Consider the following 15,157-nt stretch of genomic DNA (forward strand, 5'->3'; position numbering starts at 1 on the left):
TAGTTGTTTGAGTTAACAGCTGCTCGGCTGCTAAAGCGATATTTATCACACAAACTGCATTCTGTAGGTCACTGTAGTGAGCACAGACGGAGAACGTGTGTGTGTTGTGTGGGTGTGTGCATGTGCAGACTGTTGCTTGTGTTTTGGCACCTAGGCAACCTGCTATTGTGCGCACTTCAGCAAGCAGGATATAATTATTTACCGAGTATCAGCTGAAGCTCTCACGTATGGCGTGGACAGAAGATATTTATCCGCACATTGAGCCCTGTGATCAAAACACTTTTCAGATATTTCCTGAGTGTGCGATATTCTAATTCTCTGTCTGTGGCAGGCTATTCCAAAACTCTTTATCTTGCCGACAATTAATCTATCGCTCTTTGTGCAGCTCAAACACAAAAGCCATTCTTGAGTGTTACAAGACTGCACTATAACCTCTGCTATTTGTGAGCGATGTATTTCACATTGTTTGCATCATTACCTCTGACAGGTAGGTTAGGTTTATGTCTGTTTGTTTGTCTGTGTGCTATTTATCAGGATTACACAGAAACTACAGGACAAATTACCACAAAACTAATTTTGGTGCGGATCCAGGATTTCTTTTCCAATTCCTGTAACAGTGAGATAGGGCGTTATGCAACATTTTCTTTGTTTTTTTCAGAAAACTATTCATGGAACTTGATGGAAATCTTTTTTTTTTCTTAATTTGAATGTGCTTTAATAATAGAACTGTTATGCTCTCTCTTATTGCCCCTCTAGTTCTTTGATTGAGTCCCCCTTCCGTTGAGTAGAGTTTCACCTCCTGTATAGGTAGATGCTACATTCTATTCTCAGCCACTGTGCCTCCGGGCATAGTGTTTAATTATGGTCCCATCTCTCCCAGTCTCCTCAGCAGCCCACCACCATCCTGCAGCAGCTCCCGGCGACCATGATGCCTCCTGGCTTGGCTCCCTCCATTAGGCCTGGCGGTCACGTCAAGGAAGGTATGGCAGACTGTCACCACACACAAACTACATCTCAAGATTTCCCCCACTCACAGCTGTTCATGTCTGCCTGTCACATTACCAGCTCGCTAGGAAGCACTCAGATATATTATTTATGGTCTACTCTTGAGCTTAGACAATTGCATAAAAAGTGCGCACGCATGAGTTTGTGAGTTAGATTGATGAATGTGCGCTGCAGCAGCTTTTAGTCAGACCTGTTTATTGCTTCTAAAGTCATCATTCAATTACTTAGAATGAGGTTTTGTAAGTCAGAGTCCCGAGATTCAAAGCAGCCTCTTTTTGTGACCAGCCACAATTTGCTTCAGCTACATGTACAACGTGTTCCCAAAGTGTCAAAAAATGTTACCGTCCGTACGGATTTTAGGAAGCAGTTATAATGACTGCCTGAGCCCAGCGATTGTGTCACAATCCAGTTTTTTATGTGTTCAGCTGCCTGAAGCAACTTTACATTTGAGTTGAAAATAGTGTGACAAAGTCAGACGTATGTCATGACACAAAGATCTGGTAATTTCATGATTTCTCACTAGATTGCATAAGTTACTGTGACTGGAAAAGGTGAACGGTGTTTTCATAAATTCCTCCCTGAAAGTTCACTATCCTGTTTCCAACGAATCGTTGATTTCTTAGAGAATAATTCTTCTAGACAGATCTTGTTAAAGCATGTGTAGGGGACTGATATTTATGAGTGTGTGCAATTTGGTGCAGATCCACATAAAATGACTGGCAGTGTTAAAAACACATGGGCTGACGTGTGAATGTGTTTATGTTGAAATTCTGGCTTTATTAATACGGAGCTGTCACTGTGAACATGTGATGAACAACAACAACACAATCACATTTTTTTTTTAAGCTAACAAGAAAACATCAAATTTGCAAATGCATATTATCTAAATTTTTCATTAATGCTATATTTAAGGCATGTGACTGATAAGAGCCCAGCTAATCCGGTCCAACCAACCATCACATGCTCTTTACATGAATAGTTCACAGACATTATCGTTTTATATTATTCATGAGCCTTACTTAACTTCTTTAAGATGGTGAAATATCAGAAAGTTTGCCAACTTCCTTATTGTTGCATCACCCAGCTGACAAACAACTGGCTCCCAGAGGTGTCCTTCATATCATCCGGAAAGCAGTTAATACGTTTTCAGGGTGACAAATATAAAGTCATGTATTAAATAAGCTTTAAAATGACAGTGGGATTTAATAGACTCTTAAAGCTTCATCAGGAGGCATATTTACAGGATATTGCTGGGAAGGAGTTTAATAGTTTAGCCAGATGAGTCATTGCCAAATGAGAAAAAAAAATGAGTGACAAGGAGATGCGAAAATGAATCTTGGCACCTCATTCACCCCCTCATTTTGACACAATGCGAGTTAATCACCTCGTCACCCGGCGGGGAAGAGGACAGAATGGCTGGCTGATGGAGGAGCTAAGACAATTAGGAGGATATTGCTGTGTTTGATTTTCTCACATACAGACCTTGTGGCGCTGATGATGATCCAGAACGCCCAGATGCACCAGGTCATCATGACCAATATGACCATGTCGGCTCTCAGGTTGTTCGGATACGCCGACCCTCTGCCGGCCCCTGAGGTGGGTGGATACCGAACAAGGGTCAGGGTCAGTTTGGTTAATAAATGTTGTCAGTTTTGATAAGAATAGATTTGGAAGAAAAGAAGAAAGACGAAAGATAAAAGTTTACATGATGTTAAAGTAAAAAATAACATCACCCTAATAATAATATCACCTTCCTGAAATAATGAAGTTGCTGCAGACTAGTGGATAATCAGGCTGATTTTTCACCGGATTCGCCCTTTTTCGACGACCATGGGGTGATCACGACTGGAGGCCAGTTGGTGCCGATTATCCTCCCAGAAGTGTGAGGGGTTTACAAAATAATCTTAATGCTACTGATCGATGCTACTGATCTCCAATCGCAAGTATCAAACATGTTTGATATTTATTATAATTGGCTCTGACAGAAACCAATGAGAGCGAGCTGACCAGGAAGCGCCACTCACCGGATGTTGCGTACTTTTAAAGCAGCGACTAAAAAAAGCAATCATTTTCCAACTCACCTCCAGCTTATGATGCAAAATGTTTAAGGCAAATCTGCCTTCTCAGCCATGACTACATCCAAAGATTCACCCCCCTTTTCTTTTTTCAAAACAGACACGTCGTTGATCCTCCGCCATGATGTCTGATTTTCCTCTGAAGTCATGTTTAATCAAGCAAATGTTCCTTTTTCCAGTTCAAAAGGTGGCGGTAATGCACCTGAAAGTTGTTTTCCAACTGCCATGTAAAAACTGAAGAAGAAGAATCACACCAGTTTCTTTGAGATTTGATGTCTCTGGAATTCCAACAAGCAGCAAGTGTGTGGCCTTACGACGGGTATACAATTAAAAAAGGTTAAATGTGTCATTATGTCGGTGGTCTCCCACGTTTTTTGAAATGGGTTAAGAGTTGAAAAAGCTCTAGTGCGCATCAGGCTTTAGTGTCACAAGTGTCCACAATGGACCCAAATGCAGATGACCTGAGGAGAGTTCCAGAAAACAGTCTTAAATTAGACTCACAGTTTTGGTACAAGGACAGGCAGCGGTATCCAAAATGCAGACGCAAAAAGATAAAGTAAAGGGAGGCAGGGGAAACTGAACACAGGTGAGGTGCAGATTACAAAGGCGGGAAACAGGACAAAGACAGGAAGTAAAGCAAGAGGGAACTACAGAGCAAAATTTCAAAATAAAAACGTAAATGAAGAACAGAGTTTGACAACCAAACAGAACACAAATGTCCCAAAAAGGACCCCAAAAAACAACTTGTTCATTTTACAGGTTAACTCTTGACACTGCTAATTTTATTTCTATTACACTTATTTTTCAGTTGAGATTAAAATCCGAAAGTTTCTGTCTGTTCTTAGTCCTTCTTATCTTTTTGAATAAGTCAACAAATCTACCTGTATAACTGTTTATAGTATTTTCATTTTCTTTCTGAACTTTTTTGAAGAATTCCACCTTGTCAACACGTGACATCAACTTCACTGCATCAGGTTTCCAGAGATCTGCTTATGCTATTCAATTTCTGCCAATAGAGCCCTTTCACCTAAATCTTACACACTGAACCTTTAAGTAGATTTTTTTTTAAATAAAACAGGAAAATAAATATTACTCAACATGCATTTCCTAAATTATCCAGCAGGGAGCAGCAACAGATTTTAATTGGGATGGCAAACACACTCAGAGTGACTCTGCATGCTATGGTGCTGATGTAGGCCAGAACATGCCACTGTGAGCAACGTAGCAATCATATGACAACACATTAAGATCTATTTTTGTGTAACACCGTGTGACCTTGTCATTAAATGCACTGTGATAGATACTTAAAAGAATAAGAGGCAGCACACCACCCAATCCCTGCAGGTGATGGCAGTAGAAGCAAGAAAATGTTGAAACGTGCATGGACAAATTTCAATGCATGAAGTAAATTGAATATTTTCAAGTAAGAAAAATAAGTTTTGTGTATTACTTGTTTCTAATGTACAGTTTGCAACTTATTGGCACATGGTTTGCATTAACTTGCAGTAGCAGATTGGTGGGTGGAATTTTCCAAACGGGACGATACAGTGAGCAGGATGCAGCTGCGACAGCTGAGACATAGGAAAGAATTTCAATGTCAATTACATAGATTTGTCTTTGACAACACTCAACAGCTCAATACCCACATTCCTTGGCCTCCACTGAAAATAGTTTCAGGGTTTGAAGGTTCATTGGGAGTTTGAGAAGTGGATTATAACGTGACATTGTGGGGCGACAAGCACATTACTCCAGCAGCAGCGTGGGAGGGTAACTTTAAAGATAGGGAGTGAAGGCAGCACACCCAAATCTCTGATAAAACACCAGGATTAAGAGTTCAAACGAGAAGAACGTGCCAATGTGGCTGCCCCTCCTCTATCTCCGGGGCAAAGCCAGTGTTTACCCAGCTATTAATATCAAACAACCACATGCTGCCTATGAGGGGGAGAGAGGCACAATAGGTCAGGATGGGTTTAAGAGTCAAATGTGATTGTGAAGATGGATGAGAGACAGGCAGCTGATGGCAGGAGTAGTAAGTGATCATTTGGATTAAGTAAATTGTAGATTTAGAGAGTGTGATGAAGTACAGCTCCACACGCTACCAGTGGAACAGTGTGTTTGGTGTTGAAGACAAACACGAGAGGTGGAACATGAAAGCTAAATGAGGGATGGAAAGTGGTGATGAGGGGTTTGTGCAGCATGTGGAGGACCCTGGGACAGTATCCAAATTATAGGAGACAGATCCCCAGCTATCTATAGCAGCATATCTGACATTTGTATCATTGCTTTTCTACCTAAAAGGCAATATTTTCTATATTGATAATTCTTACAATATCTTCATCAGTATCATACTGCTTGCTAGTAGTTCCTATAAGTTAAGGCTGGTAAATAAGACTGAGCAGGCTTTTGACTGAGTCTCTGGAACTCCTTGCCTGAGGATATTAGACCTGCCAGCTCTTAACCTGTTTTTAAATCATTGCTTAAAACATAATTTTATAGGAAAGCCTTTAATACCTTTTGTTATTAATACTTTAATATTTTTTTCTTAAGTATTTTGTAAAGCACATAGTAACCTTCTTATATAGAAATAATGTTTTTTTATTATACTATTATCATTACTGCAGCTCCCCAGAGATCTTTCTGATATGTTCTGTTGTAGCCCATGAAATCACAATGTATTGTATTGTATTATTTGATTCTTTATGTATTCATATATATTGTGTATCGTATTATATCGCATTATATCATAGGCTACTGTATTGTATTATAGGCAACTATATCGTATTGTATAAACTACCATATCATATTATATCATATTGCAGGCTATAGTATCATATCATATTGTATTGTGTCGTATCATACTGCAGGCTACCATATTGTATCATATCCTGTTGTAGTCTACTGCATCATATCCTGTTATATTATGTTGCATCATTCTTTATGTTGTAACTAATGTTTGCTGTATTGATATTTGATTCCCACAACTCTCCATACTAGGGACTCATTACTTTTTGTTAATCAAACCTTCAACACAAAACTTCCACAGTTGCATCTCAGACAGAAAACATACTGCGTTGAGCAACATAACTTTTATTTGTAAAAATAATAAAAAACTAGGGCAAATAATTCAACATCATCTCACACATTTCAAATTCAGTCACTACAGTGTCTGTTCCTCTATCGGATATGAAAGAGCTGCCACTCAGCTAACAAAGCAGATCAGTTAATACACAGTGAAGAGCAGGTTATCAGTTTTGTACGTCCTCTGGATTAGAGGTGTCTCTCACACTCACACAAGGACGCTCACACACATATGTACAGCCAGAGTGTTTGATCACACCACAGTGTCCTCTCAGAGACTGTCGAGAGCTTCTGGAGGCCTGACGGAGGCATGTTCTCCGAGCCCTCGTCCCTTCGATTCTCTCTTCCTTTTTTTCCTTCCCTCTTTTTACAGTGTGTTACCTGCCTCTGCCTTTTGCATCTGTCACTTTCTGCATCTGTCACTTTCTGCATCGTTGCATGCCTTCACCTCCTATTACAGGAATAATCCATTAGTCAAGTGACCACAAGAGCACTTCCAATACTGTGCCAGGATATTTGCATGTTTCACTACAAAAGAAAGTGCATGCAGCATGATTAAGGTGCACCCAACAGTTGGGTCACAGTGATTCCAGTGAGAGATCAGTGTGTGTGCCTAGCCGGCCAGCACAGGCACACAATAGCCCATGGCACAGCTGAGGACACAAACCCTGACTCTCCATCACAAAGCAAATACCTTCACATAAACATTCCTAATACCACTGACCACCAAATGCCATCAATGACAAAGCGTGACATTTATCCTGTGCTGTGCTCACCAAGAGACACAGACTGAGCTAAAACAAATCTACAGTATGAAGGGTTTATGATGAATGTTTCTAGAATTAAATCTATATACATCTTCTCCTTCCTGACTCGCTCTGCTCAAAGACTATCCTCCTCCATCTGTCATCTTTCTCCCTATCATCATCTCTTTCTCTGTTTTGTCTCTTGTTGTTTTTCACCCTCTCTGAGCCTCCACAGACATGGAGCGACCCAGGGTTTTGGGGGCTTTGGCAAACTCCATGAGGGTCGGCTTGACTGGGGGCAGATCTCTTGTGATTTCGTCCACAGTCCTCTTGCTGGGACAGGCTCCGTCTGGGGTGGGGAGGGGCTGCAGGTCCTCCTCGGTGTGTGGGGCTCCGCGTCCGAGCCTGACACCCAACTCTGCTGGGGTGAAAATGGGCAAGGGGAGGGTATTTCTCTTAGGCAGCAGCTGGTGCTCCCTCACCCCTATTTCCAAGGTGCCCACTCTGAAGACACCAGAGGGGCAAATCTGTGTCAGGGAACGTGCCTGCCACTGCCGGGACAGAGTCTCCCTGCGAGATCTGTCGTTCATGTCCATTGTCTGCCTGCAGGAATCAGAGAACAGTTGAAGTTAGATCCTGTGGGAACATTGTAATCTACCAACTCAATCAGACTAATTGCCTGCTCATATCAGAGCAGTTCTACCAAAGAATACAATCACACCAAATTATTGGGACCTCTGATTGGTCCGAGGGTCTCACCTTTCTTGAGGTTGAGTCTTGCAACTGATGCTGTTCCAGTCAGCTGTGTAGCTCTCCCTCTGAGCCCTGTTCTCCTCCCGTACGCTGCAGCTCAGCTCAGCTCCCACCACCACACCATTACGCTTCTCCAGGATAGAACAGATTGGCATCTTCTCTGTCTCAGATGTACCTTTCCCAGTAGGTCGTTGTTGATCAGTCCGAAGCTCTGGCCTTGTGTCTGAGAACAGGGATGCTTCAACTGGCTGTATCTTCTGGCTCCCGCTGCCTCTCTTTGTGTCGTCTGCCTTGGCTCGGATCTGACGACAGCTTTTATAAATGTTCTGCTGCTATTTCTGATCCGTGTTGTCACTCTACAATCAGCGTGTGCTGATATGCGACACCAAGTGCACCGTGTCTCAATCCCTGTGAGCTGGAAGCCACTCTCAGATGGGGTTAAAGGTAATTGACTGAAAATCCCTTAATTCCCAGATTGTACGCCCAGTCACCTCTGTGATGACTCAGCCCAACATTTTCCACTTCAGCTGTGATCACAGTGTCTCAGAAGGGGGGGAGTGTCACACAGTCACCCCCGTGTGAGGATTATAAATGAATGTGGACAGACACAGACAACAGGTTTAGTCTTAAGTCAAAGAGGAATCTTGATTAGGTCTCGGACTTGATGTATAAGCAGCGGGTAACACCTCGATAATTTCAAAAGCCCATAGTGATGAAGCTGCTCATATACAAAAAGATATTTCAGGCCTGTGAGTTGAATATGTAGGTTACAGATCAGGAATACCAGTAACTTGGTGATAAAATCAGAAAGGAGAACTTTGTGTGACTTCACCACACCCTGCTGACTTTTTATACCTATTATACGGTTCAGAGGGACTTTTTACGACAGCTGTGCTCTGTGACAACATCAGACCCCCTCATTAAATGCCAATACAGTGAGCTGCCTCACAGTAGCTGCGAGAACTCCGTCCCTGGTGATTCATTACCTCGGCGACAAGAGTGCCACACAAGCCATAATCAACTCAGGTTACAGACACACACACACACACACACACACACACACACACACACACACAAACACACACACACCTCTGACAGTTGTCTGCTGGTGTGATGTTACAACTAGTCCCTGTGCCTGACTCATTCATCCGAATCAGGTACTTATATCATCAGATAGCACATATCAGATGTACCAGAAACCAGAAGTATGACAAGAGGTTTGATCCATCACACAGTCTTTAAAGGTTTATCACACTGGGGGTGTAGTGGTGGTGAATAAATGTTGCAAAACAATAAATCATCATTTAAGTGTTTTTTTCTTAATTCTGATTGAGTACAAGAGCTGTTTATACACCAGCCTCCACTGAACAGTGCCTGAAGAAGCGACTGATTATGAACCGAAACATTAATAATACTTATATGTGCATACAGGTACATCGTAGTGGGTTTGAAACCATTTATTAAATGTTACATTAAAGTAGGAAATTAAGTAATGTTCCTGTCCACTGTTTATTGACTATGTCCTCATGGAACAGTTAAGAGCCAATTTCCCTTTGCTTGTCAAGCGTGACTGATTTCCAACTTTTTTCAGCGGTTTCTGGACATCGCACATGTAAACTAGAATGTCAGTGTGAGAGAGAGAGAGAGAGAGAGAGCGAGAGAGAGCACCACAGGCATCCCTTGGGTCATGTGTACAGCTTTGTTATGACACCATGGTAATCATAAATGCCATTTCAGAAACCTAGTAAGTCAGTGTGCAGGGTCCTTTGCTGTTGAGATCACTTCTTTTTAGAATCAATGTGACACAGAGCAGTACGTTTTTTGAATCGCAGACAGGCCAGTGCCATTTTTGTTTTAGATAATGCAGGAATTCACTTCAACTGCAAGAGGATATCATATGAATTTCACCTTGTTGCTGTTTTCTTTGGCCACTTACGCTACAGAAGCCAGGAATGTGGAGGGGTCATGGATCAGCACATTCACAGCATTCAACCCCCTCTCTTTCATCCCTCATTCCCCCATCTGCACCAAACCCGGGTCCGGAAAAGAACTTTGTGTTGCGTAACAACACTGCTGCAACTTCTGGGAAGTGACATTTAAATGAGCAGTCATTAGGAAAGAGACATGGAGTGGGAGGGAGGAAGGGAGGGAGGGAGGGAGGGAGAGAGGGGCTATTGCAGGATAAAGCCCCTGGCCTGTCAGGAAATGGTAAATAAAGCTCCAAAAAATATTGTGAGAGTGCAAACGTCAGTTTCTGTCTAGCGTTGTGACAGATGGGTGAATTTGGGAGGACAGAGAGAGGAGCCTCCTACACAGGTCGTCCTGACACAAAGTGCTTGCTTTGCAGTTTAGAAGAAACTGAGGGAAAGTTAACTTTCTTTTGAATCCTGTATGGATTCTTGCACAATCCTCAACTTGACTCTGGCAGTTTACTCTGGCTCCACAGTACTTCATTGGTACTGTGTCTGCATGCAGCAGACTGAAGCTGTGTTAAAACACGTTGCTCTGCAGTGTGTCTCTCTTGCATAACAACAACAACAACATCCAGCAGACCACCAAACACCATCATCACATCCATCTTGTATCCCATTCTGGTCCCAATGGGAAGATCAAATGCCGGACAGGCTGTGTCTGTGGATCAGTGTGTGAGCCAGCCATGGGTGTGCAGGCGGCAGGCCATGTGAGTGCATAGTAACAGACTGAAGAAGACCCTTGTTTTCCTCTTGAAAGGAATGCCACAGCCACAGTTCAATGTGAATTACTGTCCTACACTGATTTTACTTCCATGCAGCAAATTCTAATTCACGCTTCAGACTTGTTACGATCCATACAAAGTCGTCTGTTATTCATTTGTCATTTGTGTTGAGTGGAAACTCACAGGGAGGGCGTCAGACCAACATAAGACATTGTACACATCAGGCTTTAGACTGCAACTTTATTTCATCATGAACTGGACACTATAAGACATACGCAAAGTGCCACTAGTTTAGAAATGTTTCACATTTTCAGCAACTTGCTGGAGGGAAACTAAAACACCCTCACATCACCTGAAAGTCACGCACACATTTTAAAAGTTCAACATACAGTACTCGCTACATTCTACCTCCATCTGCTCTTTTTTTGTGACTTTTATTAGTTGAGTATTACTTATACCGGGCTATTTTTTTTCTGTGTTGCTACCAATCATGTGATTGGATGAAATGAGTGCTGATAATCATAGGACAAAATATAAAGAGGTTCTGCTCAAAGGAACATTGCTACCCTGAAGGTTCACAACAGCTGAACAATAAACAGGCGGGGAACTTGGTAAAACATTTTGGTCTACAGAGAAAAACACACACAAAGTAAACATGTCTGTAACATTCACCTTAAAATCTGCTGAAACCCTTTTAGATTTTGACCAGAGAACACAGAGTAAAACTCAAGCTGTGCGGTTGGGGGAGAAAAAAAAAATCTTCAGCCTAAAACTTCCAGGGAGCAGCAGCAACCCTGTATGAGGCACTTGAAGAAAGGAGCTATGCAATTCACCCAGGGTCTCACGGGTTGATGACTACTGCCCCCTGCCTAGTGTCTGTCATTATTGCAGCCAGTAGATCTTTAGGATCTGTCACTTCCTTCTCTATCGCTCTCATCATCGTCTGCCCCGTTCATGGCCTCCACCCTGGCCAGCAGCAGGGGCAGGTTTATGCCAAGGCCTGTCACTTCCTCGTCAGAGTCATCCCTGGGCGGATAGAAGCGCTTTGCCTTTGCCAGGAAATCTTCGCCTATATCTAGATACAGGAGACGATCCTGTGAAGACGTGAATGAGACAAGGGAACTGTGAATGTCATTATTGTCAGAATATGTCGTTTCAAATGAGTTTTTTTACTGCATTCATGGAATTAAATGTTTAAACATGTATCTTATAGGAATCCTATACTTGTACAACCCTTCTTTGAATTTAATTTTAAAATGTTTTGTTTGGCAACGCTTTAAACCAAACCTTCAGTCCCAAACCCCAAATTTAGTTCGTTAGGATTGATAAACCATATCCAGTTGAGAGGAGTATGTTATGCACTTTTAGCTGTTTCTTTTTTCTTCTTTCCTCCTCCATTATATCAAATCTCATCTTTATTTTGTTACACAGGGGTATGACCCCCAGTTTGGGAAACTACTAAGTGCAAAGGAAGCAAAAGTATAGCTTCAACTCAAAGATCTAATACTGAAACATGTAATGATACATTAATCAAATTAACATTTTAGTGTGAAAACAGAAGGTTTTTTTTTCCCTTCGATACCTACATTACATTTTCTGGCAACTATTTCATATTTTTCTATTTTTGTCCCAAAAGTTTTACATGAAGCAACATTATGCAAATATTTTAAATTAAAAATATGAGCTTCAAAACAATTCTGAATGCACAATGACTTGTAATATGGTGAGTGTGGGGAGGGCCTGTAACTGAATGATTATTGGCAGATTTAACAGCTGGGATAAGGTCCAGCCAGTCCGAGAGTACTGCCGAATTGAAGATCTCAGAATAAGACTCATCATTTCATCAAATCATTGAAGAAATAGCATTCATCTCTGATAATTAGTGAGGACACTTAAAATATCAAGATTTCATAAGGGAGTCTGGCTAAGACTCATAATAGATTTAATAACCACTTATGGCTGCAGAGGTCACTGTTGCTGAACAGAAATTGACATTGTTGCTTTAAGTAAATGTTGGGTTTCTTTAACATCAGTGGTGTAACCCACAAACACCCAAGGGTGCTTCTTTTTTTTACCCTATACGCTCCAGCTCCAGAGAAGGGACACTTGTGTTAGAAAGACATGCATGAAATGTTAATGGAGTTCCTGCTCTCACCAGGATGAAGAGATATCTCTCTGGGGGTGGGGCTTTGCTGTCAAAGATGGCCGTCTCGGTGTGGAGTGCCTTGAGGAGGGCACGTGCTGCCGGAGCATTGCGCATGCGGTCATGTGACGCGCCGGCAGACACTGTCAGCAGTGAGTCTGCCTCCGCCATGAAACCTAGGGCAGACGATAACACCCATTTATATTTCTGGTACTCTGCCTTTAGGTGGCGCTGTATCTCACCGCTCACCTGTCCAGTCTTACCTAGATTCTCCAGAATTGTCCTCCACTTGTCTCTGACCTCTCGCCGGGTGTCTCTCATGGCCTCAATGTCGCAGCTCAGACGACGATAGCCCTAAAAAAAAAAAAAAAAAGATTTTAAAAGCTATGTTGCTGGATTTTTATGTAATTTCTAGTCCACTGTCTTGTCATTTCATAAGGGGAGCATTATTCTTCTGACTCGTGTGTTTCATAGCTCATGATGATTCATCATAAATTTATTTTTGTCTTTGGACCTTGTGTGAACAAATTCAGCCTGTTTTTTTCAGGACACAGCATAACCTGAGGTTGTTTTCCACTGCTGCGTTTCTTTATTCACCCTCAGGTTAATGTGCGTGAATAAAGCCTCTCAAGACACTTGTCTATGTGTCCAGAAAGGCCTCCATCACATACCGTGGATCCCATGCGGGTCTTGGTCCTCGCCTGCAGCAGACCGTAAAGGACCCGGTCGTCATCCCTCTCTGAGTGGCTGGGGTCTCCCGGCTCACTCCACAGGTTGGTCTCCTCATCCCGACGCTTCTGGACCTCACGGTTAAAATACTCCAGTGGGTCCTGACTGTGTAGGATCAGACACCCGAGGATACAAGTATTACACACACAGAATGAAATGAGAGGAGAGAGAGAGAAGGAGAGAGAGAGAGACACACACACACACACACACACACACACACACACACACACACACACACACACACACACACACACAGACACACACACCAGGAAGCAACCTTCTAAAAATGAATGTGAATAAAAACAATGACATTACAAGTGCATACAAGTAATACAAGTTCTATTCTGGTCTGTCTAATGGCTCTTACGGTACTAATGGCTGCTTCTCATCCTCATCATCTTCATCGCCAACACAACAGCAGCAGCAGAACTGCATGCAGAACTTTTTAAAGGCAGCACCCATCTGAACAGAGTAAGTGAGTAGCAGGTGTTCCCAGTGTCAGATAATCCAGAGGGAAGTTGTTACACAAGGGAGTTTCCAGTGTCTGGTCCGATGTGTCTGAGCGTAGCCCCACAATGCCGCCGCCCCTGAAGACAATCTGAAGAAATGCTGAGATTCCGTAGAAAGGGGAGCTTGTTCACAGCCTGGATGATGAAAAAAAATGGCAATGTAAGAAAATATAGCTGTCACAACTTTTATGTCGTCCACTATAATTAATCTTATAAATCACAGATGACAAACTCCTGGCAAAAATGATGAGAAAGGACAAACAGGTAAAAATAAAAAAAAGTTACAAAAGGTCACTGATCCCCAAACTCTACCTAATTCTCAGTTTCCCATTTTCAGGGACCCCGCCGAGTTCTCCACATCCAGTCGACCTTCGTCCTCCAGATCATTGGCCAGAGCCTGTCCGGGTAGTCACACTCAGGCAGATGGCAGCCCAGGGACTAGTGCTTCTCATCCGCCTTACATGGAAGACAATGAGAGCAGTGAGGCGCTCAGTCTCTCATCGATTCAAAAACATATTCACACACCAATAGCCTCAGAAGACAGTCACAGCACAATCATGTGAGCGGCTCCATCTCTTCTACTTAGCATTGTGTTTTGCCCTGAGGTCAATACATCTCCTCTTCAATAGGCCCAATGACATCCTCTGTATTTAATCTACCATGGCTGTATTGATTCAAGGATTACTTAATTTCATTGTATGTGGTTACTGAGATAAACCGTGAATCCATTTACAAATGGTTGAAAAAAAGTCTTTTTACGGAGTTCTTTGCACGTCTGAACATTTAAGACGCTTGCCCTCTGTGGTTTATTTCATTTTAAAATGTCTGAGAGAAAATGCAGATTTCTGGTGAAGGAATCTAAGCTAATATCATGTCTTGATGTGAAGGGTTGTTTTCACGATTTTGCAAAGGTAAGTCACGCATGTGACATAGGCTCGAGTCACACGGTACAATTGTTTATGACATTAACACCCTGTGGCCCAGTGCTGGAAAATGTGGGTGGAGATAACACAGCAGTTCCTAGTGACTCATCACCATCACCTTGTCAGTGTGGGGGGGTTGTAACTAGAATTAAAGCTTTGCGGTTGTGGGCTGCCACCGACCAGTCAAGCTACAGAAAATATGGTCGATCTCGGCTTCTGCAACTGAGTCATAGTGTTGATCAATAGCCAGGAAAGTGTCTCTGTGGAACATTAGGCCACAGTGAAGTTGACTTTTGATCCACTAAATACATTATGTCATCATTTAAATCTATTACAAATATGGTAAACATACTTAGCGTATGAAATATTGAGTTGTAGTCAAAATGTGCCTTATGGTGTTACTTGAACTTTCTGTTTGACCTTTGACCACCACATGCTAATCAGTTTCTCTTTTGTACAAAGTGGACGTTCGTTTTGTTGAAATTTCCTGCCGGAGTTCCT

General features: G+C 42.3%; 2 protein-coding genes across 2 annotated transcripts; both read right to left on the reverse strand.

Moving 5' to 3' along the window:
- Positions 1-6,151: 6,151 nt before the first annotated feature.
- On the reverse strand, positions 6,152-7,973 carry tcap (titin-cap (telethonin)). The gene is made up of 2 exons (XM_020094344.2): positions 7,664-7,973; positions 6,152-7,507 (listed from the first exon to the last, which is right to left on the reverse strand). The coding sequence occupies exons 1-2, from the start codon at positions 7,810-7,812 to the stop codon at positions 7,117-7,119; spliced, it is 540 nt and encodes a 179-aa protein (XP_019949903.2). The 5' UTR covers positions 7,813-7,973; the 3' UTR covers positions 6,152-7,116.
- A 2,602-nt stretch (positions 7,974-10,575) lies between these two features.
- mreg (melanoregulin) lies at positions 10,576-13,831 on the reverse strand. Its single transcript, XM_020094331.2, has 5 exons — positions 13,592-13,831; positions 13,167-13,329; positions 12,759-12,849; positions 12,508-12,671; positions 10,576-11,446 (listed from the first exon to the last, which is right to left on the reverse strand). Exons 1-5 carry the CDS (start codon positions 13,684-13,686, stop codon positions 11,255-11,257), a joined length of 705 nt encoding a protein of 234 aa, XP_019949890.1. The 5' UTR covers positions 13,687-13,831; the 3' UTR covers positions 10,576-11,254.
- Positions 13,832-15,157: the final 1,326 nt, after the last annotated feature.

The sequence above is a fragment of the Paralichthys olivaceus genome, chromosome 5 (assembly GCF_024713975.1).
Source record: "Paralichthys olivaceus isolate ysfri-2021 chromosome 5, ASM2471397v2, whole genome shotgun sequence".
Lineage (NCBI taxonomy): Eukaryota > Metazoa > Chordata > Actinopteri > Pleuronectiformes > Paralichthyidae > Paralichthys > Paralichthys olivaceus.